General features: G+C 45.4%; 1 protein-coding gene across 1 annotated transcript in view; it reads right to left on the bottom strand.

Moving 5' to 3' along the window:
• Positions 1-25,851, bottom strand: part of LOC139265252 (LIM and senescent cell antigen-like-containing domain protein 2) — a 302,489-nt gene that overhangs the window by 223,530 nt on the left and 53,108 nt on the right. Inside the window, exon 4 of the mRNA XM_070882190.1 lies at positions 17,106-17,226. Coding sequence (XP_070738291.1) covers positions 17,106-17,226 — 121 coding nt within the window. The remainder of the gene's footprint in view (positions 1-17,105; positions 17,227-25,851) is intronic.

Raw genomic sequence — 25,851 nt, forward strand, 5'->3', positions numbered from 1 at the left:
AATGTAAGTTTTTCTATCTTTCTTATTCCTTTTTCCCCACTCATGCTTCCCCTATAGTGTATAGATAATCTGTTGTGCCATGTTCCTTGTCTGAGGGAGCTATGGACTGAGGGAGGTATCGCCACGTACAGTACAGTCACATTGAGTCCCCTGCTAAGCTACAGCCAACGGAGAGAGTCTTCCTGAAGCGAAGGCTTCGCTTGGCTTTGCAACTGCTCGTTCCCATCCCCAGATCCCTCCTTTAGTTTCATTGCCCATGCACAAGCAGGTCTCTGCCTCCCCACAGTTGCTCAGAATTCTGCACAAGAGCAGGAGCTGAAGACCTTTCTATCCGGTTTCAGTTTCCAGCAACGTTGTGCAAACTGCTTGTACAATGAGCTCCATTCTACACAACCCCCCGGGGGAGCTGTACTGCCGTCTGTACAGTTACAGCAATTACAGCACTCAAGCAGGCCATTCAGCCCATCGTTCCTGTACCTGTGGCAGTACCAACTCCTGCTGCCTGTTTCCCTGCTCCTACCCCATGCCCTTTTATATCCTGCTTTTTCAAATACTTCACCCTCTTAAAGGATACAATTACCTCTGCCACAATCGTCCCTTGTGGTGAAACATTCCATGCTCTTAAAATCCTTCATATGTAAACATTGCTTCTAACTTCTTCCTTCATTCTTTCAGTGATAATCCTCAGTCTGTCATCCCCCTTGTTACCAATTCGCCAACCACTGGAAACAACCTTTCACTATTTACCCTCTCAAAACCTTTATTTATTTTGAAAATCCCTATTAGATCCGATATTAAGCTTCCATGTTCTAGTAAAATGAAAACATGCTCTCAAGCCTCTGTTTATGACTCTAACCCTCATTCCTAGTAATATTCCAGTCAATTTATATTGCCCCCACTCCTTAACTCTAATCTCTCTTCTGTAATGGGATGCCCAGAACTGCATATAATAACCAGTCAGTACTGATACAGCCATTCCTGTTGTATCGAACCCCAGTCAGTACTGATACAGCCAGTTCTGTTATATCGAACCCCAGTCAGTACTGATACAGCCAGTTCTATTATATCGAACCCCAGTCAGTACTGATACAGCCATTTCTGTTATATCAGACCCCAGTCAGTACTGATACAGCCATTCCTGTTATATCAGACCCCAGTCAGTACTGATACAGCCATTCCTGTTATATCAGACCCCAGTCAGTACTGATACAGCCATTCCTGTTATATCAGACCCCAGTCACTACTGATACAGCCATTCCTGTTATATCAGACCCCAGTCAGTACTGATACAGCCATTCCTGTTATATCGAACCCCAGTCAGTACTGATACAGCCAGTTCTGTTATATCGAACCCCAGTCAGTACTGATACAGCCATTCCTGTTATATCAGACCCCAGTCAGTACTGATACAGCCATTCCTGTTATATCGAACCCCAGTCAGTACTGATACAGCCATTTCTGTTATATCAGACCCCAGTCAGTACTGATACAGCCATTCCTGTTATATCAGACCCCAGTCAGTACTGATACAGCCATTCCTGTTATATTGGACTCCAGTCAGTACTGATACAGCCATTCCTGTTATATCAGACCCCAGTCAGTACTGATACAGCCATTCCTGTTATATTGGACTCCAGTCAGTACTGATACAGCCATTCCTGTTATATCGAACCCCAGTCAGTACTGATACAGCCATTCCTGTTATATCAGACCCCAGTCAGTACTGATACAGCCATTCCTGTTATATTGGACTCCAGTCAGTACTGATACAGCCATTCCTGTTATATCAGACCCCAGTCAGTACTGATACAGCCATTCCTGTTATATTGGACTCCAGTCAGTACTGATACAGCCATTCCTGTTATATCGAACCCCAGTCAGTACTGATACAGCCATTCCTGTTATATCAGACCCCAGTCAGTACTGATACAGCCATTCCTGTTATATCAGACCCCAGTCAGTACTGATACAGCCATTCCTGTTATATCAGACCCCAGTCAGTACTGATACAGCCATTCCTGTTATATCAGACCCCAGTCAGTACTGATACAGCCATTCCTGTTATATCAGACCCCAGTCAGTACTGATACCGCCATTCCTGTTAAATTGGACCCCAGTCAGTACTGATACAGCCATTCCTGTTATATTGGACCCCAGTCAGTACTGATACAGCCATTCCTGTTATATCAGACCCCAGTCAGTACTGATACAGCCATCCCTGTTATATCAGACCCCAGTCAGTACTGATACAGCCATTCCTGTTATATCGAACCCCAGTCAGTACTGATACAGCCATTTCTGTTATATCAGACCCCAGTCAGTACTGATACAGCCATTCCTGTTATATCAGACCCCAGTCAGTACTGATACAGCCATTCCTGTTATATTGGACTCCAGTCAGTACTGATACAGCCATTCCTGTTATATCGAACCCCAGTCAGTACTGATACAGCCATTCCTGTTATATCAGACCCCAGTCAGTACTGATACAGCCATTCCTGTTATATCAGACCCCAGTCAGTACTGATACAGCCATTCCTGTTATATCAGACCCCAGTCAGTACTGATACAGCCATTCCTGTTATATCAGACCCCAGTCAGTACTGATACAGCCATTCCTGTTATATCAGACCCCAGTCAGTACTGATACCGCCATTCCTGTTATATTGGACCCCAGTCAGTACTGATACAGCCATTCCTGTTATATTGGACCCCAGTCAGTACTGATACAGCCATTCCTGTTATATCAGACACCAGTCAGTACTGATACAGCCATTCCTGTTATATTGGACCCCAGTCAGTACTGATACAGCCATTCCTGTTATATCAGACCCCAGTCAGTACTGATACAGCCATCCCTGTTATATCAGACCCCAGTCAGTACTGATACAGCCATTCCTGTTATATCAGACCCCAGTCAGTACTGATACAGCCATTCCTGTTATATCAGACCCCAGTCAGTACTGATACAGCCATTCCTGTTATATCAGACCCCAGTCAGTACTGATACCGCCATTCCTGTTAAATTGGACCCCAGTCAGTACTGATACAGCCATTCCTGTTATATTGGACCCCAGTCAGTACTGATACAGCCATTCCTGTTATATCAGACCCCAGTCAGTACTGATACAGCCATTCCTGTTATATTGGACCCCAGTCAGTACTGATACAGCCATTCCTGTTATATCAGACCCCAGTCAGTACTGATACAGCCATCCCTGTTATATCAGACCCCAGTCAGTACTGATACAGCCATTCCTGTTATATCAGACCCCAGTCAGTACTGATACAGCCATTCCTGTTATATCAGACCCCAGTCAGTACTGATACAGCCATCCCTGTTATATCAGACCCCAGTCAGTACTGATACAGCCATTCCTGTTATATCAGACCCTAGTCAGTACTGACACAGTCATTCCTGCATTTGTATGTATATAGATGTATATATATATATATATATTTAGGTCTCACTTATTATTAATATAGTCATTCATACATATATTTTCTGTGTATATATTAGTACACATACTGTATCTTATAACCGTGGAATAAATGACTGTCAGCCTTGATATGAAAGTGTTATTCAGGTGTCGATGATTTGGTGCCATTAACATCAGCGTGTTTTCCACAAGTTTTTTCTTTTGCCTGGGGCAGTGCTGACTGATGGTGGGGTCTAGTTCCCTGTGAACCTCTGATAATTTGCCCAGGGGGCCATTGTTACTATACCAGCGACACTAAGTGTGGGTAAGCTATTATCGAATTACCAGTACTTTCCAACCGGGCTCACTGCACAGCAATCCAAAGCGGGAACCTCGGAAGATTTGCCACTATAGTCTGGGGACACTCAGACTAATTGTGGGATCCCCACCATTGCCTCAGATAATAGCCTCTAACTCGGCCCAGGCCAAGGTCAGTGTGGCACAATACCATGTCATGAGATGCGTCTGTTCATCGAGAAATAGGGAGGGGGGCGCCAGGAGTATTTACACACAACTCCGCAGGAGCCAAAAACCATGAAGGATTTGGATCCTTCCTGAAGTCAAACGTTTCTCTATATTTATGTTCTGAGCACTGCACCCTACCCGATAACTAAATTGCCCACTATTGCAGCTGTTGTCTTCTTGGATTTTAATTTTCTGCTAATTTATTCATCTATACAGCGAAATTACTCTGATATACCTGCAATGTAATATCTACATGCTGTACTGTGGCGATTTAACATCTGTAATTTACATTACTGTGTACTCACTCATACACAGTAACTGTGTACAGTACTATGGGCCCAAGTTTCCACATGATAAAAAAATGGGCGCCCCTCCGAGCTGGGCGCCTGTTTTTCTCGCCTAAAATGGCGCCTAAAAAAAAAATCGCGATTCTGGAGCACCCTGCAGCTCCATGTCTGCCTGGCCCTCGGCGCCCAGGAGGGTGGAGCCTACACTCGCGCCGATTTTGTAAGTGGGAGGGGGCGGGTACTATTTAAATTAGTTTTTTTCCTGCCGACAACACTGCGCGTGCGCGTTGGAGCCTTCGCGCACGCGAAGTGTGAAAAAAAACATTGGCACTCGGCCATTTTTGTAGCTCTTTGTAGCTGTTTAATTTTTGAACATTTTTTAAATAAAAGCACATTGCTATCAGCACATCAGCACTTGCAGCCTTCTCACTGTCTCCTTCCCCCCTCCCCCCCCCCCCCCCACCCCCCCGCGGGAAGAACAGGCGCCTTAGGCTGACTGCAACATTCTCCGTGCCTTCACACAGGTAGGAAGATGGTTTATTTAATCTTTTCTTTGCTTATAAATGTTTATTCAGGTTGGATTTATTTGTATAATATTTGTAGAAGTATAAATAATGATTTATTGTAGAATTTAATGACTTCCCTTCCCCCCCCCCTCCCCCCCCCCCCTCGTTCTGGACACCTAATTTGTAACCTGCGCCTGATTTTTTAATGTGTAGAACAGGTTTTTTCAGTTCTACAAAAATCTTCACTTGCTCCATTCTAACTTAGTTTGGAGTACGTTTTCACTGTGGAAACTTTGAAATCAGGCGTCAGTGGCCGGACACGCCCCCTTTTGAAGAAAAAATTCTGTTCCAAAGTAGAACTGTTCTACCTGACTAGAACTGCAGAAAAAAAAATGTGGAGAATTGCGATTTCTAAGATAGTCCGTTCTCCACCAGTTGCTCCTAAAAATCAGGCGCAAATCATGTGGAAACTTGGGCCCTATATACTTAATATTGACACTGTTTATTCACTATCATTGTTGTCTAACCTTCATACAACATGCAGTGACTGTGTAGACTCTATACAGCGCGCAAACACACTCCCAGCACTAATCCATCCCTTCCCACACTCCCAGTATTAACCCATTCCATCCCACACTTCTAGCACTAACCCATCCCATCCCACACTCGCAGTACTAACCCATTCTATCCCACACTCCCAGTATTAACCCATTCCATCCCACACTCCCAGCACTAACCCATCCTTTCCCACACTCCCAGTACTAACCCATTCCGTCCCACACTCCCAGTATTAACCCATTCCATCCCACACTCCCAGTACTAACCCATTCCATCCCACACTCCCAGTACTAACCCATCCCATCCCACACTCCCAGTATTAACCCATTCCATCCCACACTCCCAGTACTAACCCATTCCATCCCACACTCCCAGTACTAACCCATCCCATCCCACACTCCCAGTATTAACCCATTCCATCCCACACTCCCAGTACTAACCCATCCCATCCCACACTCCCAGTATTAAGCCATCTCTAGTTCTGTAACGAGTCCTTGAATCCCCCCGTGTTACAACAACCTCATTGTATCATAGAGAGTAACTCACCAACTCAGCTGTTACTGTGTATATTACACTCTAACCTCACTATTATTCCATGTCACACACACCAATCACGCTGTTGCTCTCTATGTAACACATTCCAAGCCAAATGTTACTTTCTATATGCCTTGCTAGTAATCTCTATGTAGCAGATTGTAACAATACTTTACTCGCTGTTTAATATATTCTAACCTCACTGTTATGCTCTGTATCACACACCAGCCTCACTGTTACTATGTAAATTGCCGGGAGAGAGACATTGGGCCAAAAATGCAGGCGGATGCCTCTGACCGAAATTTTTTTAACGAAAATACCTGATGGTCCCGGAGGAACATAGACTTGCGCTCCGAGGTCTAGCTGCACAGTCCAGCCTAGGGGCCCACGTATTCCAGGATCACATGGGCCTGGACTACCAATCACAGTGTAGTATTCTCATTCATAATAATGGGTGCTTCGAGTTCCAATTACTATCAATGAGAATACCTCTAAAATTGAATAAAACACAAACATAAATAAAAAGAACACTTCATGTTTTAAAAAAAGTAATAGAAATTAAATTAAATTCAATGTTTTATTAAAAAAATTATTTTTTGAATTAAAAAAAATGTTTTCATCGTGTTAAACATAAACTTACCTTCATAGACAGGGTTTTTAATATAAAAATAAGAAATAATTTTTTTTTTCTAAGTTTTAAAACTCTTACGCTGGTAAAAGCAGGTCTTATGCTTGCTTTTACCAGGCGTAAGAGTTGGAAGGACATTCGCTGGGCAAGAGTTGGGCAAATAACCTGAATCTCTGGGATGCCCTTCTCCCTGGGATGCGTTGGAGCTGTCAAAAGACATTTAGACTGTTCGCAAGTGCTGGTTTTAGGCGCGTGCACATTGCGCGCTGAGAACCGGCACTTGCGGAGCCTCTATGGGTACATGCGCCATCGTACACGCCCGTAGAGACCGCGATTTTTGGCCCAATAAGAATGCAGCATCGTTACCCGGAGTTACTTGCAGTTTGATATATCAGCTCTCGGGATGTGCCATGAGAGTTCCTGAATCCCTTCCTCAATATACACAGCTCTCACCAGTCTAGGCTTCCTGTTTCTGTACTGTCTACCACCTAACGGTTATCCTGGATATGATTATGACTTATGTACAGTTTTTCTATCGATCAGTGTATTTGTCTGTAAATTTTACATTTTGTGAACATTAAATGACATTCTCACAAAGCCCATCTTTTCCAGGTGTCGTATTTTCCTGTGTGTGTAAGATTAATGGAACAAAAACAGATTGACAAGTAGCAGTAATGGATCTCCCTTCCATTTTCACCCGAAACACAAGTCTTCCACCTGTGCTGAAAGATGTCACTCGTGTCTCAAAATATGAGCTGGATGCATGGGGTAGCAATCTAATCCTTCAGCTGGATATACCGGGGTTTAACAAAATAAGAACGTACGGGATAGGAGCAGGAGTAGGCCACTCGACTCTTCGAACCGGCTCCACCATTCACTAAGATCACGGCTGATCTTCGACCTCAACTCCACTTTCCTGCACTATCCCCCTATTCCTTGATTCCCTTGATATCCAAAAATCTATCGCCCTCTGTCTTCAATATACTCAACGACTGAGCTTCCACGGCTCTCTGGGGAAGAGAATTCCAAAGATTCACAACCCTTTGAGTGAAGAAATTTCACCTCATCTCAGTTCTAAATGGCCGACCCCTTATCCTGAGACTGTGACCCCTGGTTCTAGACTCCCCAGCCAGAGGAAACATCCTCCCTGCATCTACCCTGACAAGCCCCTTAAGAATTTTAGATGTTTCAATGAGATCGCCTCTCATTCTTCTAAACTCCAGGAAATATAGGCCTAGTCTACTCAATCTCTCCTCATAGGACAACCCACTCATAAGAACATAAGAAATAGGAGCAGGAGTAGGCCATACAGCCCCTCGAGCCTGCTCCGCCATTTAATACGATCATGGCTGATCTGATCATGGATCGGGTCCACTTCTCTGCCCGCTCCCCATAACCCCTTATTCCCTTATCAGTTAAGAAACTGTCTATCTCAGTCTTAAATTTATTCAATATCCCAGCTTCCACAGCTCTCTGAGGCAGCGAATTCCACAGATCTACAACCCTCTAAGAAAATAAATTTCTCCTCATTTCAGTTTTACATGGGCGGCCCCTTATTCTAAGACTATGTCCCCTAGTTCTAGTCTCTCCCGTCAGTGGAAACATCCTTTCAGCATCCACCTTATCAAGCCCCCTCATAATCTTATACGTTTCGATAAGATCACCTTTCAATCTTCTGAATCCCAATGAGTAGAGGCACAACCTACTCAACCTTTCCTCATAAGTCAACCCCCTCATCTCCAGAATCAACCTAGTGAACCTTCTCTGAACTGCCTCCAAAGCAAGTATATCCTTTTGTAAATATGGAAACCAAAACTGTACGCAGTATTCCAGGTGTGGCCTCACCAATACCCTGTATATATAGCAAGATTTCCCTGCTTTTATACTCCATTCTCTTTGCAATAAAGGCCAAGATTCCATTGGCCTTCCTGATCACTTGCTGTACCTGCATACTATCCTTTTGTGTTTCATGCACAAGTATCCCCAGGTCCCGCTGTACTGCAGCACTTTGCAATCTTTCTCCATTTAAATAATAACTTGCTCTTTGATTTTTTTCTGCCAAAGTGCAGAAAAAGACCTCACACTTCCCAACATTATACTCCATTGTTGTAGAGAGTAGAAAATTGTTGTAGAGAGTAGAAATATATATAGACTTAGGCATTAGGCACCTGCTGGATATTTAAAACTCACATAAGCTTAAATGGACACACACATAAAATGGCTGCCCAGGCATTATGGGAAATCAGGTAGTCAAACTGTGAACTGTTGAACGTTCACTGACCGAGCAATAACCCTGTGAGGCCCACTGTAGGAATGCCTGGGAAGACAGAGATAAGAAGGAAACCATCTCCTGTGAACAAGGCCATGAAACCAATTATTTCAGGAAGAAAGATAAGAGGGAAACCATTTGCTGTAAACAAGGCTATATACCAATTATTTCTCCAAGAAGAAAGAACTAGTGAGAGAACCTATATCAATCAGCCCAAGCTGACAAAAGACGAACACATGGTTCCTGAGACATAAGGGGAATTCTATTGGGTTAAAATAACCTATATGTAATCTATAATCATTGTGATTGGCTTGTGTCCAGCCGTGATGGGCTGTGTAGCTGCAGTAAACTGTTTTGTAACTGTTGTGAAACATATAAAGGTACATGTAACTCTTTGTTCTGTGAAGAGAAACCTGGATACGGTCCTGAGTTTTTCCTTCCCGCTGAGCGTAATAAAAGCTGCTTCAGCATTGGAACTGACCCTGAGTGTTGAGTGATTCTTCTAAGAAAACACTAACGCTAACAATGGCGTAGTCGGCAGGATTTCCCGGAGTCGCTGGACGCCCTTGGAAAAAAAAAACCCGGGTGAGTATAAAAAACAATTTTTAAGTATAAAGGGTGCGGAAGGTGGAAGCTGGTTGATCGACATGAGGAGACGGTCTAATATCTCAAACGCCTAGCCTGAGCCTGAATTAAGAGGACTTTTGTCCCACGTGACGGCCAGGAACCAAGTAGGCGTAGGGAACACACTTAGACCGTGGGATCGTGATACCGAGAGACATCTTCCGGACCCAGTAGTGTAATTTGAAATACCCCGGGATAGAACCAAGCGGTGTACAGCGGCTAACGGAATCCAAACCTGTGAACAGGGTCGGACCAACGGGCTGAGCGGTGGTAGGTAGTCGTTAAGGATACGTAGAGCACTGCGGGAATTGCTTAAACGCGTTTTTAAGAATTGTATAAGTTTGTGTAAGAGCAGAACTTGTGACCTGACAGTAGCCAAGAGACAGTTTACTACAAGTCGCGCTAGAAAGAAAGCGGACCTCAGAGTAGATTCCTAACGGTACCAGTCCTACCCAGGAATGGCCATGAAAACAAGTAAACTCGAGTGGGGACCAGAAGGGTCGCTTACCCGCCACCTGGCGGAAAAACAAAAGAAGCTAATTGAAAAAATGATTAAAGCAGGGTGCAATCCTCAGGAATTAGTTATGTGAGGAATTATTTAGATAAAACTACGAATTCCCTGAAAGGTCATGGATCCAAAAATAGAGCCGGCCAAAACAAGAAGAGAGACTGTTGTAAATGTCTGATCGTTGAGTGAGAAGTGTCTGTGTGATTTTTGACTGCAGAATGAATTTTTGTTTTATGTTTTCATGTTCCGAAAGCCTGGTTGGAAGAGGAATGCAAGTGTCTGTTTATTTTAGAAACAGAGTGAAAGTCTTTTTTTTAAACCCTTTGTAATGTTGTCCTGTATGTGGGAAGTTTTAAGACATTTAAGTTAGAAACGCAGGTGTGGATTTATTCGGATGATAAGTTACGGAGCTAGGAGAATAAACAAATAAAGAATAGGTTTGTTGAGCAAAATATTTATTTGACATGCTCACTTACTTGCCGAAAGAAAACATGCAATGATTGATTGGGTTGAAAGACATAAATTTAGTCTCGGAATGAGATAAAGAATGCTTTAAAAAAAAGAGCTTCTAAAAAAAAAGTTTTAAATAAAGATTGAAATTACAAAGTTTGAATTGGGATTTTGAGATATTCAGAGAAGGCACAGGAAATACTGAGGTGGATTTAAAAAAAAAGATTAACTTAAATCTGATCAGGTCAAACTCCTGGGCAAGTGGCGAGCTATCTGCGAAGGTGTAAAAGGAACTTTTGGAAAATGTTAAAAAACAGCAAGCTTTAGTAACGGCTTTGAAACTGGAGCATTTTGAGATAACGAAAGACAGCACTCAAACTCTCAAAGCTGGTCTCCATTCCAGTTATGGAGAAAAAGAAAAAGATAAAGACGCCACTTTGAAAGTAAACAAATTAACAACTTTATGGAGTTACGAACCCTCCGTGTAAAATACAAAACCTAATTTGAAGAAAGAAAAAAAAAGATGTAACGGACTAAATGGAAAAAGACATAACTTACTAAATACTAGTTGATGTTTGCTGTGAAAAAGATATTGGTTTAATTAGAAGAGAAAAAAAAATAATTGGAATAAGTAAAAAACACTCTACATGGATTCGAATTTTCAAAAGTTTCAATGCAGTTTGAAAAGATTTCTAAAATGGACAGTGTTTATCAAAAATGTCCCGAACAGTCTAAACAAGCAGGAGGGTTTTGAAGATAACGAGGAGAAAGAGAGAAATAAAAAAAAAACAGAATTGAATTTCAGTAAACAAAATCGCTATTGTATGTGTGGTCTTGTTTTAAAACAATTAAAAAAAAAAAAAATTCTTTGGCAAGTACTTGAATTAGAAGTTAAGAAAACATTGGAGTTTACTCTAATGATTTATGCTGTTTTTAACGGATTCCTAATTTCGAAGCCAGTTTTGAAGGCACAAAGACTTTTTTTCAGATGATTACGTGAAGTCACGTAATGACATCAGGTCTTCTTACAAACCTGGAAAGGAGTTAACCCTTTCCATTGACAGCCGTTTTATACTGAACATTATTAATGTAATAATACTTGCCTGATACAATAAAGAAATAGATATTCAATAAAACAAATTGAAGAGTTAAAAGCTAAGATAAACAGGCTGGAAGAGATAATGGGACTAGACGGATAGTGCAGTGCGCAGCCATAGCACCATCACCTCTGGCAATAGAGCCAATGTACCCCACGGTGGGTAGGTGTAGTCCACAAACCCAACCTAACGGTAAAGCAGACAGCGATGTTTGGAGGAATAGCTTTGGCCTTGGTCATAGGAGTTTGGGTAATATTTAAGTGGGTAAAGACACGGGCGCACGCCCTACAGATTCAGCTCGAAATGGTTCGATTATAACCTTGTGCTTCTGATTTTGCAGGGTGACAGGGACACTCGTAGAGCAAAAAACTTAACCCCTGGTGACGACCAGGCCGTCTGTTTAAAATTACAGATAATACTTACCGGAATGGGAATACGAACGGCGCTACTCGTAATATGGATAGCCCTGCGACATGCACGTACCCTGGGCAACACCGACGGACAGCAGAGCACGCTGGAAATAAACAACTATATGAACTATGGAGTCTTGTTTAATTTAACGGACGGAATGTGCATCCCAGCAGCCAAGGACTGGAGCAAGGACAGGACTTATTTTAATGCATGGTTACAAGTGAATCCTAATAAGAATCCTAATAAGAATAAGAGTATGTGTACAGTGCTCCACGGGTATAAGGAGCAGATGCATTAAACGGAGGGATGTCAAAGGGCCTGATGAATGTACTTTCGGCATAATTTGTGCTCCTCCGGGACAATCCCAGCAATCAGTCATCCGCAAGAAGAGAATGGGGCTGTGTGGGTATTACGAGGAGGCGGGGGCGGCTGCAATATCATTGTATGTATGTTTCTCACCCCCTCCGACACCGCGCCCCATAAGAATCACTACATTGCCCGAGGAACTGCCTTGCCCCATAACTACGAAGGGACCAGAGAATGGGATTGTAATGTACAGCGAGGGGGAACTGTTGTATGATAATGTTAAACATGAAATTGTGCCTGTTCTGATCAATATTTCAGGCATCCAGATGCCGGAATATTGTACCGAACAGTCAAGGAAGATGTACAATGTATTAAGTAAAGTTGTAATGCAGCAGGCTGCCGATGCAATGGGTGCCAGTAGGTTCCGGGGACAGGGGTTAGCACCCAGGGTGAAGAGGGAAATAGTTAATGATGTTGCTACCGTTTTCAATACAGAAACCTCCGTAGTGAACTCGATAGACATACAAGGGCTAAATGAGAGGGTGGAACAGCTTAAAGGGGTGATGAAGGGGTTATTGGAGAGGGTGGAGCAAAACCAGGAAGACCAGGCCAACCTAGGAAAGGAGGGTGCCGAAATCCAGTTGGATGGCATCTCAGTCCTGGAAGCTCACGCTAAAACCATCAATCACCTCATTGATAGAGAACAAGAAGATACAATAAAGCAAAGACAGGGGCAACTCTGTCATGCTTATGGTCTGTGGATGGTGGGACAGATCCGCCACAACCTCGACCAGATCCAACGCGGGGAAGTACCCGATTGGATAGACAGTTCACATTTGGCTCAGTTGGCGAACCAAAGGGGGACACTGGATAATTGTACTCTGAAGGGACTGACCCGAGTATACCCCGCAATTCCAGATTGCCAGATGGGTAGGACTACCGGGATAGGGATAGTCCTGTTGATCCCTATAGCAACGCCGGACTCAGGGCCGTTCCCCTTATACCAACTAGAGAATATCGGAGTAATACGGGAAAATGTCTCCATAAGCTACTACCTAACCACCACCTCTGCCGTTCGTCGAAACAACATACTTACCGGGATTTCCCTAGCAGATTGCAAGCAAAGGGGGGAAATCACTGTATGCCCTCACCCGGTGGGCCGAGGGGAACTAGACGAGTGCGGGTTTAACCGAACCAACGGGTGTGTACTAGAAATAGTGCCCGCACACATGCACTTCGCGAGGGCAGGCTACGGAGGGAGGGGAAGATACTGCGTCTCTACTACTGAGCGTTCATACCAGTATAATGACCTGCAGTGCCCTATACCGCAGCCAAACTTTTGCTTTACACCACTACGACCTGTCGCGATCGGGCAATCGCATATCACCCAGGTTAGGCGCCGGAAGTCCGAAGTTATTGAAGTAACTGATCAGCTCCATGATCATTTGCAGGATTATGACGAGCCAGAGCAGGTCCCTATCCCACATCTAACCGAAGTATTACGGGAGTTGAGGCTCAGAGTGGGTCAATCTGTAAAACTCTATCACCAGCTACAAACTAAAATCAAAGAAGATACCGAGGTAGACTTACAAAGTCAGAGTTGGTGGAGAAAGGTCTGGGACTGGGGAATAAATGTGAATATCCACCCATGGATTCGAATTATTTCACACACACTGGTCGGAATACAATTAATCTTAGCAATAACATGGGGCGTGATGGCCTGCCAGGTATGCAGGCGCCACAAACGGCGGAAACGGACCAATCACCGTTCCCTGGATATTAAACAAGCCTGTTTGATAAGGGGACGGGAGGAGCTAGCCTTTGTTAATTTGATCTAAGCAACCGGGACTCCTGAAACCGCGTGACTGGCCAGCACGTTGAGGCAAGGAGTACCGGGCAGTGCACAAATATCAGATAAAGGCAGTACGGTCGGTTAAAAGGGGACTAGGACTAGTCCCTTTACCGAAAGGGGGGAATTGTTGTAGAGAGTAGAAATATATATAGACTTAGGCATTAGGCACCTGCTGGATATTTAAAACTCACATAAGCTTAAATGGACACACACATAAAATGGCTGCCCAGGCATTATGGGAAATCAGGTAGTCAAACTGTGAACTGTTGAACGTTCACTGACCGAGCAATAACCCTGTGAGGCCCACTGTAGGAATGCCTGGGAAGACAGAGATAAGAAGGAAACCATCTCCTGTGAACAAGGCCATGAAACCAATTATTTCAGGAAGAAAGATAAGAGGGAAACCATTTGCTGTAAACAAGGCTATATACCAATTATTTCTCCAAGAAGAAAGAACTAGTGAGAGAACCTATATCAATCAGCCCAAGCTGACAAAAGACGAACACATGGTTCCTGAGACATAAGGGGAATTCTATTGGGTTAAAATAACCTATATGTAATCTATAATCATTGTGATTGGCTTGTGTCCAGCCGTGATGGGCTGTGTAGCTGCAGTAAACTGTTTTGTAACTGTTGTGAAACATATAAAGGTACATGTAACTCTTTGTTCTGTGAAGAGAAACCTGGATACGGTCCTGAGTTTTTCCTTCCCGCTGAGCGTAATAAAAGCTGCTTCAGCATTGGAACCGACCCTGAGTGTTGAGTGATTCTTCTAAGAAAACACTAACGCTAACACCATCATCCAAATTTTTGCCCACTCATTTAGCCTGCCAATGTCCTTTTGCAGATTTTGTGTGTCATCCTCACACATTGCTTTTCCTCCCATCTTTGTATCATCGGCAAACTTGGCTACGTTACACTCAGTCCCTTCCTCCAAGTTGTTAACATAGATTGTAAATAGTTGGGGTCCCAGCACTGATCCCTGCGGCACCCCATTAGTTACTGATTGCCATCCCAGGAACCACTCTGGTGAACCTTCCTTGCACTCCTTCTAAGGCAAGGAGACCAAAATTGCACACAGTACTCCAGGTGTGGTCTCACCAATGCCCTGTATAATTGCAGTAAGACTTCCTTACTCTTATAATCCAATCCCTTTGTAATAAAGGCTAACACACCATTTGCTTTCCTAATTGATGGCTGTACCTGCATACTAACTTTCTGTGATTTGTGCCCCAGGTCCCTCTGAATACTGTGAATGATATATATGATAGATGGGGTTTGGTGTCAATATAAACAGAGCTTTGAGATGGTGAGAGGAATAACCATGTCACTAAAGCAACATCATTAGATAGAAAACCCAACTCCTGTGTTCCAAAGAAAGTGACAACTGGGATTTAAAAACAAAATGTGTTCACAGTGTGTGAACGTCGCTGTTAAGATCAGTAGTTATCACTCATCTCTACATGCCCTTGAGTCAGTGATGGTGAGCCGCCTTCTTGAACTGATACAGTCCATGTGATGATACTTCTTTGTAGCGATTTGGTACAACTCAGAGGGCAGTTAAGAGTCACTCACATTGCTGCAGGTCTGGAGTCACATACAGGCCAGACCGGGTAAGGACAACAGATTGCCTTCCCTAAAGGACGTTAGCAAACCCGATGGGTTTTTACAACAATCTGGTAGTTTCATGGTCACCATTACTGATGCTAGCTTTTTTTCCCCCAAGATTTATTTAATTAACTGAATTTAAATTCCCCAGCTGCCATGGTGGGATTTGAAGTCACGTCTTTGGACCACTGTCCCAGTAACATGACCACTATGCTACCATAACCCCATGTGCAAATAAACCAAATCTTTATGGAATCAAGCAGCAGAGTACAGCACCTACACTTGTACTTTGATTGCTTCCGCTTGGCTCAGTGGCAACACTCTCGCCTCTTGTGGGGGAAGCTCCACTCCACAACTTGGGCAGTGCAGTACTGAGGGAGTGCTGCATTGCCAGAAGTGCCGTCTGCCTGATCAGTTGGACGTATTTAAAGTGAAGCAGACGAGTTCTTCCAGGTTAATGAACAATATTTATCCCTCACCCAACACTACCAGAACAGATCAATTGGTCCGTTATCGCGTTGCTGTTAATGGGATCCTGCTATGCACAACTTGGTTGCCGTGTTTGCCTGCATAACAACACTGACTACACTTCAAAATTATGACATTGGCTGTAAAGTGTTTTGAGACATCCTGAGGCCATGAAAGATGCTTTAGAAATGCAAATTCTTTCTTTCCAGAGCCCCAATTGTAGGGAAAGCGAGGTTTGCGCACTGGGTCTACACTACTAGAGGGTAGTACTACTAGAGAGCACTACTAGTGCACACTAGGTCCGTGCAGCAGAGCAGGTCTCCAGTCGTCCTGGTGAACCCTTGCCACTAGACCAAGGCCTAGCTCTGTCAAGCCTGTGTGGTGGCTAATGTGCAACGGTCACCACACGTTAAAAAAAATCCACACACAGGCATCTTCCACCCCTGGAGTTCAGGACTGGAATATCGGGTCCTTCATTGAAACATCAGTGAACTCACCCCTTTTGTGTGAAAGCAAGTCATCCTCGCTTCGAGGGACCGCCTATGATGATGATGACTAGAAGGTACTACAGTTTCTTATCCCAGTGGAACAATTGATAGGACGGACAGTTTTGGCAACGCAAATGCAGGGAGCTGTCTCATTGACAATGCTCTCCTACAATCTCAATCACAGAACATTAAATAAAAGCATCTTCCGGAAATCAGGTTACTGCAGAACATGGACAAACTGCAAGGATTAAACTGGTTCATTAGCATTTACCCATCGTCTAACCGGACATCAGTTCCTTTGCAAAAGACACATGTGCATTCTCTAGTAGATGTCTCTGTTAGATCACCTGTCTTTGTAAAGCAAACCAATATGTTTTCAGTGAGATGGGATGTATGTTTGCGGGTTTTGACAGGAAGAGGTTTATATCGCCAAGACACCACCCGAAGCAAAGTGAAGACATGGTGTTAAAATGGTTCTTGCCTTGTGGATCTTGCTCCCCATGCGTTAGGGTGAGGCCCCTTTTTGCGCTCGTGTTTAACCGAGCTGATTTTTTTGTCTGAACTTACCTGCCCGCGTTTTTCACGAAGCCTAGGTCAGCCAGAGCCACGGAGCAAATCTCACAGCAAAAACAGTCGGGGTGCCAATTGTTGTTCATTGCTTTGATGACACGGCCAATGATGAACTCCCCTGGATGGGCAGAAGAAAACAAAACAGAAATGAAACACTAAACAAGCAATATTTCGGCTCCGGGTCAGTCCTTCTCTAAACAGACAGTGCTGAACAGGTATGGAGCAGGAAGTGCAGGGCTGCCCAACAAACCTGGGTGTTTCCTAACTAACCCAGGGACATCCATCCCAAAAAAACTCGGAGAAAGGCTGTCTCAAAGGAAAAAGAAAGACTTGCATTTATATAGCGCCTTTCACAACCACCGGACATCTCAAAGCACTTTACAGCCAATGAAGTACTTTTGGAATGAAGTCACTGTTGCAATGTGGGAAACGCAGCAGCCAATTTGAGCACAGCAAGCTCCCACAAACAGCAATGTGATATTGCCCAGATAATCTGATTTTTGTAATGTTGATTGAGGGATAAATATTGGCCCAGGAACCGGGGATAACTCCTCTGCTCTTCTTCGAAATAGTGCCATGGGATTTTTTACGTCCACTTGAGAGAGTAGACGGGGCCTCAGTTTAACATCTCATCCAAAAGGCAGCACCTCCTCAGAGTGTCAGCCGAGATTTATGTGTTCAAGGCCCTGGAGTGGGACTTGAACCCATAACCTTCTGGCTTAAAGGCGAGAGTGCTACCCACTGAGCCACAGCAAGAATTTCAATCCGAAGGAAAGGTACAGAAATACATTCCAATTTTGCAGTAAAATAATTTGCATTTTCTGCGAACTTGGGAATATCTGACTTGCATTCTGTAAAACCCATCCTTCTGTGAATGAAAACTAAATGAAAGTAGGACTGTACAGTGGTCTAAGCTACAAAGTGCAAGAGTTGGAACCATGAACTGTGCCTCTTCCCCACGGCCCATTGGTCTGCTGATGTTGAGTGGGATGGTTGGATGCTTAAGTAATTATTTTCTTCCCATCAGAGATGGGAATTGTAAAATAGCCCAATAGACGTCAGCGAGTTACAGTGAAACCTGTAAATTATGAGCACCTCAGGGACTAACTGAAGCAGTCCATTTTTTGCAGGTTCCCTTATTTTCAAAATGGTTAGTGTATGTACTGACAGCGGCTGCAGAGAACATTCCAACCCAGCACTGAGAGGGGCTGGGGGGGATTAAACCCCTGATACAGGGAGGGGCTGGGGGGGATTAAACCCCTGATACAGGGAGGGGCTGGGGGGGATTAAACCCCTGATACAGGGAGGGGCTGGGGGGGATTAAACCCCTGATACAGGGAGGGGCTGGGGGTATTAAACCCCTGATACAGGGAGGGGCTGGGGGGGGAGGGTATTAAACCCCTGATACAGGGAGGGGCTGGGGGGGATTAAACCCCTGATACAGGGAGGGGCTGGGGGGGATTAAACCCCTGATACAGGGAGGGGCTGGGGGGGATTAAACCCCTGATACAGGGAGGGGCTGGGGGTATTAAACCCCTGATACAGGGAGGGGCTGGGGGGGAGGGTATTAAACCCCTGATACAGGGAGGGGCTGGGGGGGATTAAACCCCTGATACAGAGAGGGGCTGGGAGTATTAAATCCCTGATACAGGGAGGGGCTGGGGGTATTAAACCCCTGCTATAGGGAGGGGCTGGAGGGTATTAAACCCCTGATACAGAGAGGGGCTGGGGGTATTAAACCCCTGATACAGGGAGGGGCTGGGGGTATTAAACCCCTGATACAGGGAGGGGCTGGAGGGTATTAAACCCCAGATACAGGCAGGGGCTGGGGGGGGGGGGATTAAACCCCTGATACAGGGAGGGGCTGGGGGAGATTAAACCCCTGATACAGGGAGGGGCTGGGGGGGATTAAACCCCTGATACAGAGAGGGGCTGGGGGTATTAAACCCCTGATACAAAGACGGGCTGGGGGGGATTAAACCCCTGATACAGGGAGGGGCTGGGGGGGATTAAACCCCTGATACAGGGAGGGGCTGGGGGGGATTAAACCCCTGATACAGGGAGGGGCTGGGGGGGATTAAACCCCTGATACAGGGGGGGGCTGGGGGGGATTAAACCCCTGATACAGGGAGGGGCTGGGGGGATTAAACCCCTGATACAGGGGGGGGCTGGGGGGGGATTAAACCCTGATACAGGGAGGGGCTGGGGGGGATTAAACCCCTGATACAGGGGGGGGCTGGGGGGGGATTAAACCCCTGATACAGGGAGGGGCTGGGGGGGGATTAAACCCCTGATACAGGGAGGGACTGGGGGAGGGGGGATTAAACCCCTGATACATGGAGGGGCTGGGGGGTATTAAACCCCTGATACAGGGAGGGACTGCGGGGGATTAAACCCCTGATACATGGAGGGGCTGGGGGGTATTAAACCCCTGATACAGGGAGGGACTGCGGGGGATTAAACCCTGATACAGGGAGGGGCTGGGGGGTATTAAACCCCTGATACAGGGAGGGACTGCGGGGGATTAAACCCCTGATACATGGAGGGGCTGGGGGGTATTAAACCCCTGATACAGGGAGGGACTGCGGGGGATTAAACCCTGATACAGGGAGGGGCTGGGGGGTATTAAACCCCTGATACAGGGAGGGGCTGGGGGGGATTAAACCTCTGATACAGGGAGGGGCTGGGGGAGATTAAACCCCTGATACAGGGAGGGGCTGGGGGAGATTAAACCCCTGATACAGGCAGGGGCTGGGGGGGGGGGGGATTAAACCCCTGATACAGGGAGGGGCTGGGGGGGGGGGGGATTAAACCCCTGATACAGGGAGGGACTGCGGGGGATTAAACCCCTGATACAGGCAGGGGCTGGGGGGGGGGATTAAACCCCTGATACAGGGAGGGACTGCGGGGGATTAAACCCCTGATACAGGCAGGGGCTGGGGGGGGGGATTAAACCCCTGATACAGGCAGGGGCTGGGGGGGGGATTAAACCCCTGATACAGGCAGGGGCTGGGGGGGGGGATTAAACCCCTGATACAGGGAGGGACTGCGGGGTATTAAACCCCTGATACAGGGAGGGTCTGGGGGGGTATTAAACCCCTGATACAGGGAGGGGCTGGGGGGGGGGGGGTATTAAACCCCTGACACAGGGAGGGCTGGGGGGTATTAAACCCCTGATACAGGAAGGGGCTGGAGGGTATTAAACCCCAGATACAGGCAGGGGCTGGGGGGGGGGGTATTAAACCCCTGACACAGGGAGGGGCTGGGGGGTATTAAACCCCTGATACAGGAAGGGGCTGGGGGGTATTAAACCCCAGATACAGGCAGGGGCTGGGGGGGTGGGGGGGTATTAAACCCGTGATGCAGAAAGGGGCTGGGGGAGTATTAAATCCCAAGTACAGGCAGGGGCTGTGGGATATTAAACTTCCAGGACAGGGAGGGGCAGGGGCTTGTGGGGGGATTAAAACCCCAGTACAGGGAGGGGCAAGTGATGCGGAGGGGGGGGTTTCAAACCTTGGGGACCAACAGGGACTAAAAGGAAACCAGTGACAGTCCATCGCTCATGACGATCTTCAGACTCAGATATAGTACGTACTTTGAACATTTTAAAGTATGTCGTCAGTCTGTGTCCCATGTTTAAAAGTGCAAAAGGGGTCATTACATTGTCCATAGTTGGTAATTTGCGAGTCTCCATGGTTTCAGAGTGCCTCTTGTATCTATTGCAGTGCAAGTTATTTGCGACTGTCCATATGTGTCTGTTTTTTGGGTGTGGCCGTTAGTACAGGTTTCACTGTACAGGCTGCTGTAACATATGCACCTGTCAGCATGCTCTCAGCTTTGTAGAGTTGGCATGGCCAAGGGGACCATCAGCCGGCCCAGGCAGCGGGCGGTCAGGGGGTCGTTCAGCCTGACTGCCTGCCTCTCTTCCGCGGTTACATCCGAGCCAGGGTGTCCCTGGAGATGGAGCATGCGGTGTCCACTGGTACGCTCGCGGCCTTCCGTGAGAGGTGGGCGCCGGAGGGACTGGAGTGCATCATCACCCCCGGCAACCAAATTTTAATTTGATCTTAAATGTCTAAAGTTTAATTTGTTTAAGTTGTCAGGTTTAGTGCCCCCCCCCCCTTTTAGCCAGGGGCACTTGTATAATTTGTGTTTTTGTGCCCTCAAATAAAAACAAGGGGGCACTTGAAAAGTTTTTGGAGTGTGCCCCCCTTTAATCAGGGGGGCACTTGTTTACAGGTACAACGAAAATAGTTGTAGAGCTGTAGAATTGGGAGTGGCTTAGCCAGTCACATGGTGTTCACAAGACTCAATAAAACCCCAGCCAGTTGAGTTTGGGGGATCCACGATGGGGCAGGTGGTTTGTGAGCTTGGCGGATGAACTGGTAATGTGTAGTGCGATTGTTAAACCTTTGCTAATAAACCAACTGGTTCTTAACAGCGATGTGTTGCTATGAATTCTTAAGCAAAGACTCCATGGAGCAAATATATTACAGCTGGGACTGAAGGAGGTCCCATTTTGGGGTGTTCTTTCAGCAGGAGGGGGTGTCACGGAGCAATAATCAAAAACAAAACCAGTTTTACTCCTCCCTTGCTGAAGAACCAGAGGTGAATTGTTGAGTCCCCCACCCTGATACCGGCCAATCGCACGTAGCCCTGGGATCTTCCCATGCTGGATGGCTCAGCAAACCACAGGGTCCATTGATCCACTTACCCAGGGTACAGGAGAGTGAAAAACAAAGAAAATAATAGGATTAACAATATCGAATAATCAGCTAGGTACGGAGCACCGATAAGGAAAGGCATAAACAGTGCTGAATAAACACAAACACATCTACACACATACATGCAAGCACATACAACAACAACTTGTATTTACATAGCGCCTTTAACATAGTGAAACGTCCCGAGGCGCTTCACAGGAGTATCATGAGATAAAAAATTTGACACCGAGCCCCATAAATAGAAATTGGCGCAGGTGACCAAAAGCTTGGTCAAAGAGGTAGGTTTTAAGGAGCGTCTTAAAGGAGGAAAGAGAGCTAGAGAGGCGGAGAGGTTTAGGGAGGGAGTTCCCGAGCTTGGGGCCTAGGCAACAGAAGGCACGGCCACCGATGGTTGAGTGATTATAATCAGCGATGCTCAAGAGGGCAGAATTAGAGGAATGCAGACATCTCGGGGAGGTTTATGGGGCTGGAGAAGATTACAGAGATAGGGAGAGGAGAGGCCATGGAGGGATTTGAAAATGAGGATGAAAATTTTGAGGTAATGGGTGAGCAGGATTTGGTGCGAGTTGGGACATGGACAGCCGAGTTTTGGATCACCTCTAGCTTACGTGGGGTAGAATTTAGGAGGCCAGCCAGGAGTGCGTTGGAATAGTCAAGTCTAGAGGTAACAATACACCCCACATAAGAGCATAAGAAATAGGAACAGGAGTTGGCCATTTGACCCCTCGAGCCTGCTCCGCCATTCAATAAGATCATGGCTGATCTGATCTTGGCCTCAACTCCACTTCCTCGCCCGCTCCCCATAACCCTTGACTCCCTTATCGTTCAAAAATCTGTCTATCTCTGCCTCAACTATATTCAATGACCCAGCCTCCACAGCTCCCTGGGGCAGAGGATTCCAAAGATTCACAACCCTCTGAGAGAAGAAATTCCTCCCAATTTCTGTTTTAAATGGTCGACCCCTTATTCTGAAACTATGCCCCCTAGTTCTAGATTCCCTCACGAGGGGAAACATCCTCTCTGCATCTACCCTGTCAAGCCCCCTCAGAATCTTATGTTTCAATAAGATCACCTCTCATTCTTCTAAACTCCAATGAGAATAGGCCCAACCTGCTCAACATTTCTTCATATGACAACCCCTTCATCTCAGGAATCAACCTCGTGAACCTTCTCTGAACTGCCTCCAATGCAAGTACAGGTACAACCTCCCAATTCCGGAGTTCCAAAAACCAGAATGTTCCGAAATCCGGACATGGCGCAGATCGGAGGAGGGCTCGTCCGAAATCCGTAAATAAGTTCCGAAAACCGGACATTTTTTTAAATAGGAAGTAAAGTAACTACCCGCTGCCTCCGATGTTCCCTCCTACGCTGGGTCAGAGCCCCGTGTCCTGCTCATCGTCTCCCCACTGCCTCCGGTGCTCCCTCCTTGGTCGGTCGGCGCGCTGTCGGAAAATACAGGTACACGAAAGTCGACCCAAGGGTTTCTGGATTCGGGACTTCGGATTTCTGTTCCGAAATCCGGAAATACCTGAAATCCGGAATGGCCTCAGTCCCGAGGTTTACGTATTTTGGAGGTTGCACCTGTATATCTTTCCTTAAATAAGGAGACCAAAACTGTATACAGTACTCCAGGTGTGGCCTCACCAATACCCTGTACAGTTGTAGCAGGACTTCTCTGCTTTTATTCTCTATCCCCCTTGCAATAAAGGCCAACATTCCATTTGCCTTCCTGATTACTTGCTGTACCTGCATACTAACTTTTTGTGTTTCATGTACAAGGACCCCCAGGTCCCTCTGTATTGCAGCATTGTGTAATCTCTCCCCATTTGAATAATACTTTTCTTTTTTCTTTTTCCTACCAAAGTGGATAACCTCACATTTTCCCACATTATACTCCATCTGCCAAATTTTTGCCCACTCACTTTGTCTATCAGTATCCATTTGCAGTTTCTATACGTCTTCCTCACAAATTGCTTTCCCAGTTGTCTTTGTATCATCAGCAAATTTGGCAAGTGTTCCATATGCCTTCTTCACCCCACCTTATCTACCTGGCCTGCTACCTTCAGGGATTTGTGGACATACACTTCAAGGTCCCTTTGTTCCTCTACACTTCTCAGTGTCCTACCATTTATTGTGTATTCCCTTGTCTTGTTAGTCTTCCCCAAATGCATTAACTCACACATCTCCGGATTGAATTCCATTTGCCACTGTTCTGTCCAGCTGACCAGTTCATTAATATCTTCCTGCAGTCTGCAGCTTTCTTCTTCATTATCAACCACACGGCCAATTTTTGTATCATCTGAAAACTTCTTAATCATACCCCCAACATTCAAGTCCAAATCATTGATATATACCACAAAAAGCAAGGGACCCAGCACTGAGCCCTTATTGGGAATTGCATTATTGGGATGTTTTTAGTGTCTTCTACCGTGAAGACCGATACAAAATATTTGTTCAAAGTCTCTGCCATTTCCCTGTTTCCCATTATTATTTCCCCAGTCTCATCCTCTAAGGGACCAACGTTTACTTTAGCTACTCTCTTCCTTTTTATATACCTGTAGAAGCTCTTACTATCTGTTTTTAAAATTCTTGCTAGTTTATTCTCATAAACTATCTTCTCTCTCTATCATTATTTTAGTCGTCCTTTGCTGGTTTCTAAAAATTTCCCAATCTTCTGGCCTGCCACTGTTCTTTGCAACATTGAATGCCTTTGTTTTCAACTTGATACCATCCTTTACTTCCTTACTTAGCCACGGATGTTCATCCTTCTCTTAGAGTCTTTCTCACTGGATATATCTTTGTTGAGAGTTATGAAATATCTCCTTAAATGTCTGCCACTGCTCATCTACCGTCTTACCCTTTAATCTATTTTGCCAGTCCATTTTAACCAGCTCTACCTTCATAGCTTTGTAATTATTTGTATTTACGTTCAGGACACTAGTTTGAGACCTAGCTTTCTCATTCTCAAACTGAATTTGAAATTCTACCATGCTATGATCATCCTTCCCAAGAGGATCCATCACTACAAGGTCATTAATTAATCCAGACTCATTACACATTACCAGATCTAAAATAGTCTGCTCCCTGGTTGGTTCCACAACGTATTGTTCCAAGAAACCATCCCGCATACACTCTATGAACTCTTCCTCAAGGCTACCTTTGCCAATTTGATTTGTCCAATCAATATGAAGATTGAAATCACCCATGATCATTGCTGTACCTTTCTTACAAGCCTCTATTTTCTAGATTTATAATCCATCCTACAGTGTAGCTACTGTTTGGGGCCTATAGACCACTCCAACCAGTGACTTCTTTCCCTATTATTTCTTATCTCCACCCAAACTGATTCTGAACTAATATCATTTCTCACTACTGCACTGATCTCATCCCTTATTAACAGAGCTACCCCACCTCCTTTTCCTTTCTGCCTATCCTCACGAAACTGCAAATTACCCGTGATTATTCAGTTCCCAGCCTTGGTCATTTTGCAACCACGTCTCTGTAATGGCTATCAGATCAGACCCATTTATTTCTATTTGTGCCGTCAACTCATGTATCTTGTTACGAATGCTTCGTGCATTTAGATAAAGAGCTTTTAATTTTCTCTTATGTGTATATGCTCAGTCCCTTCCTGTCACACTCTGGTTATCATTATCCCTATCGCTACCCTGCACTATTGCCTTGTCCTTACTCGTTAACTTTCTAAATTTCCGCTCACCGGATCCCTCCCCCCCACACTATTCAGTTTAAAGCCCTACCTACAGCCCTAGTTATTCGATTCGCCAGGACACTGATCCCAGCATGGTTCAAGTGAAGCCCGTATCAACGGAACAGCTCCCTCTTACCCCAGTACTGGTGCCAGTGCGCCATGAATCGAAACCCATTTCTCCCACAACAATCTTTAAGCCACATGTTTATCTCTCTGACCCAACGCCAATTTGTTCGTGCCTCAGATAGTAATCCAGAGATTAGTACCTTAGCGTTTCTGCTTTTTAATTCAGCCCCTAGCTGCTCATACT

Source organism: Pristiophorus japonicus, chromosome 6 (genome assembly GCF_044704955.1).
Source record: "Pristiophorus japonicus isolate sPriJap1 chromosome 6, sPriJap1.hap1, whole genome shotgun sequence".
In the NCBI taxonomy this organism is placed as follows: Eukaryota; Metazoa; Chordata; class Chondrichthyes; family Pristiophoridae; genus Pristiophorus; species Pristiophorus japonicus.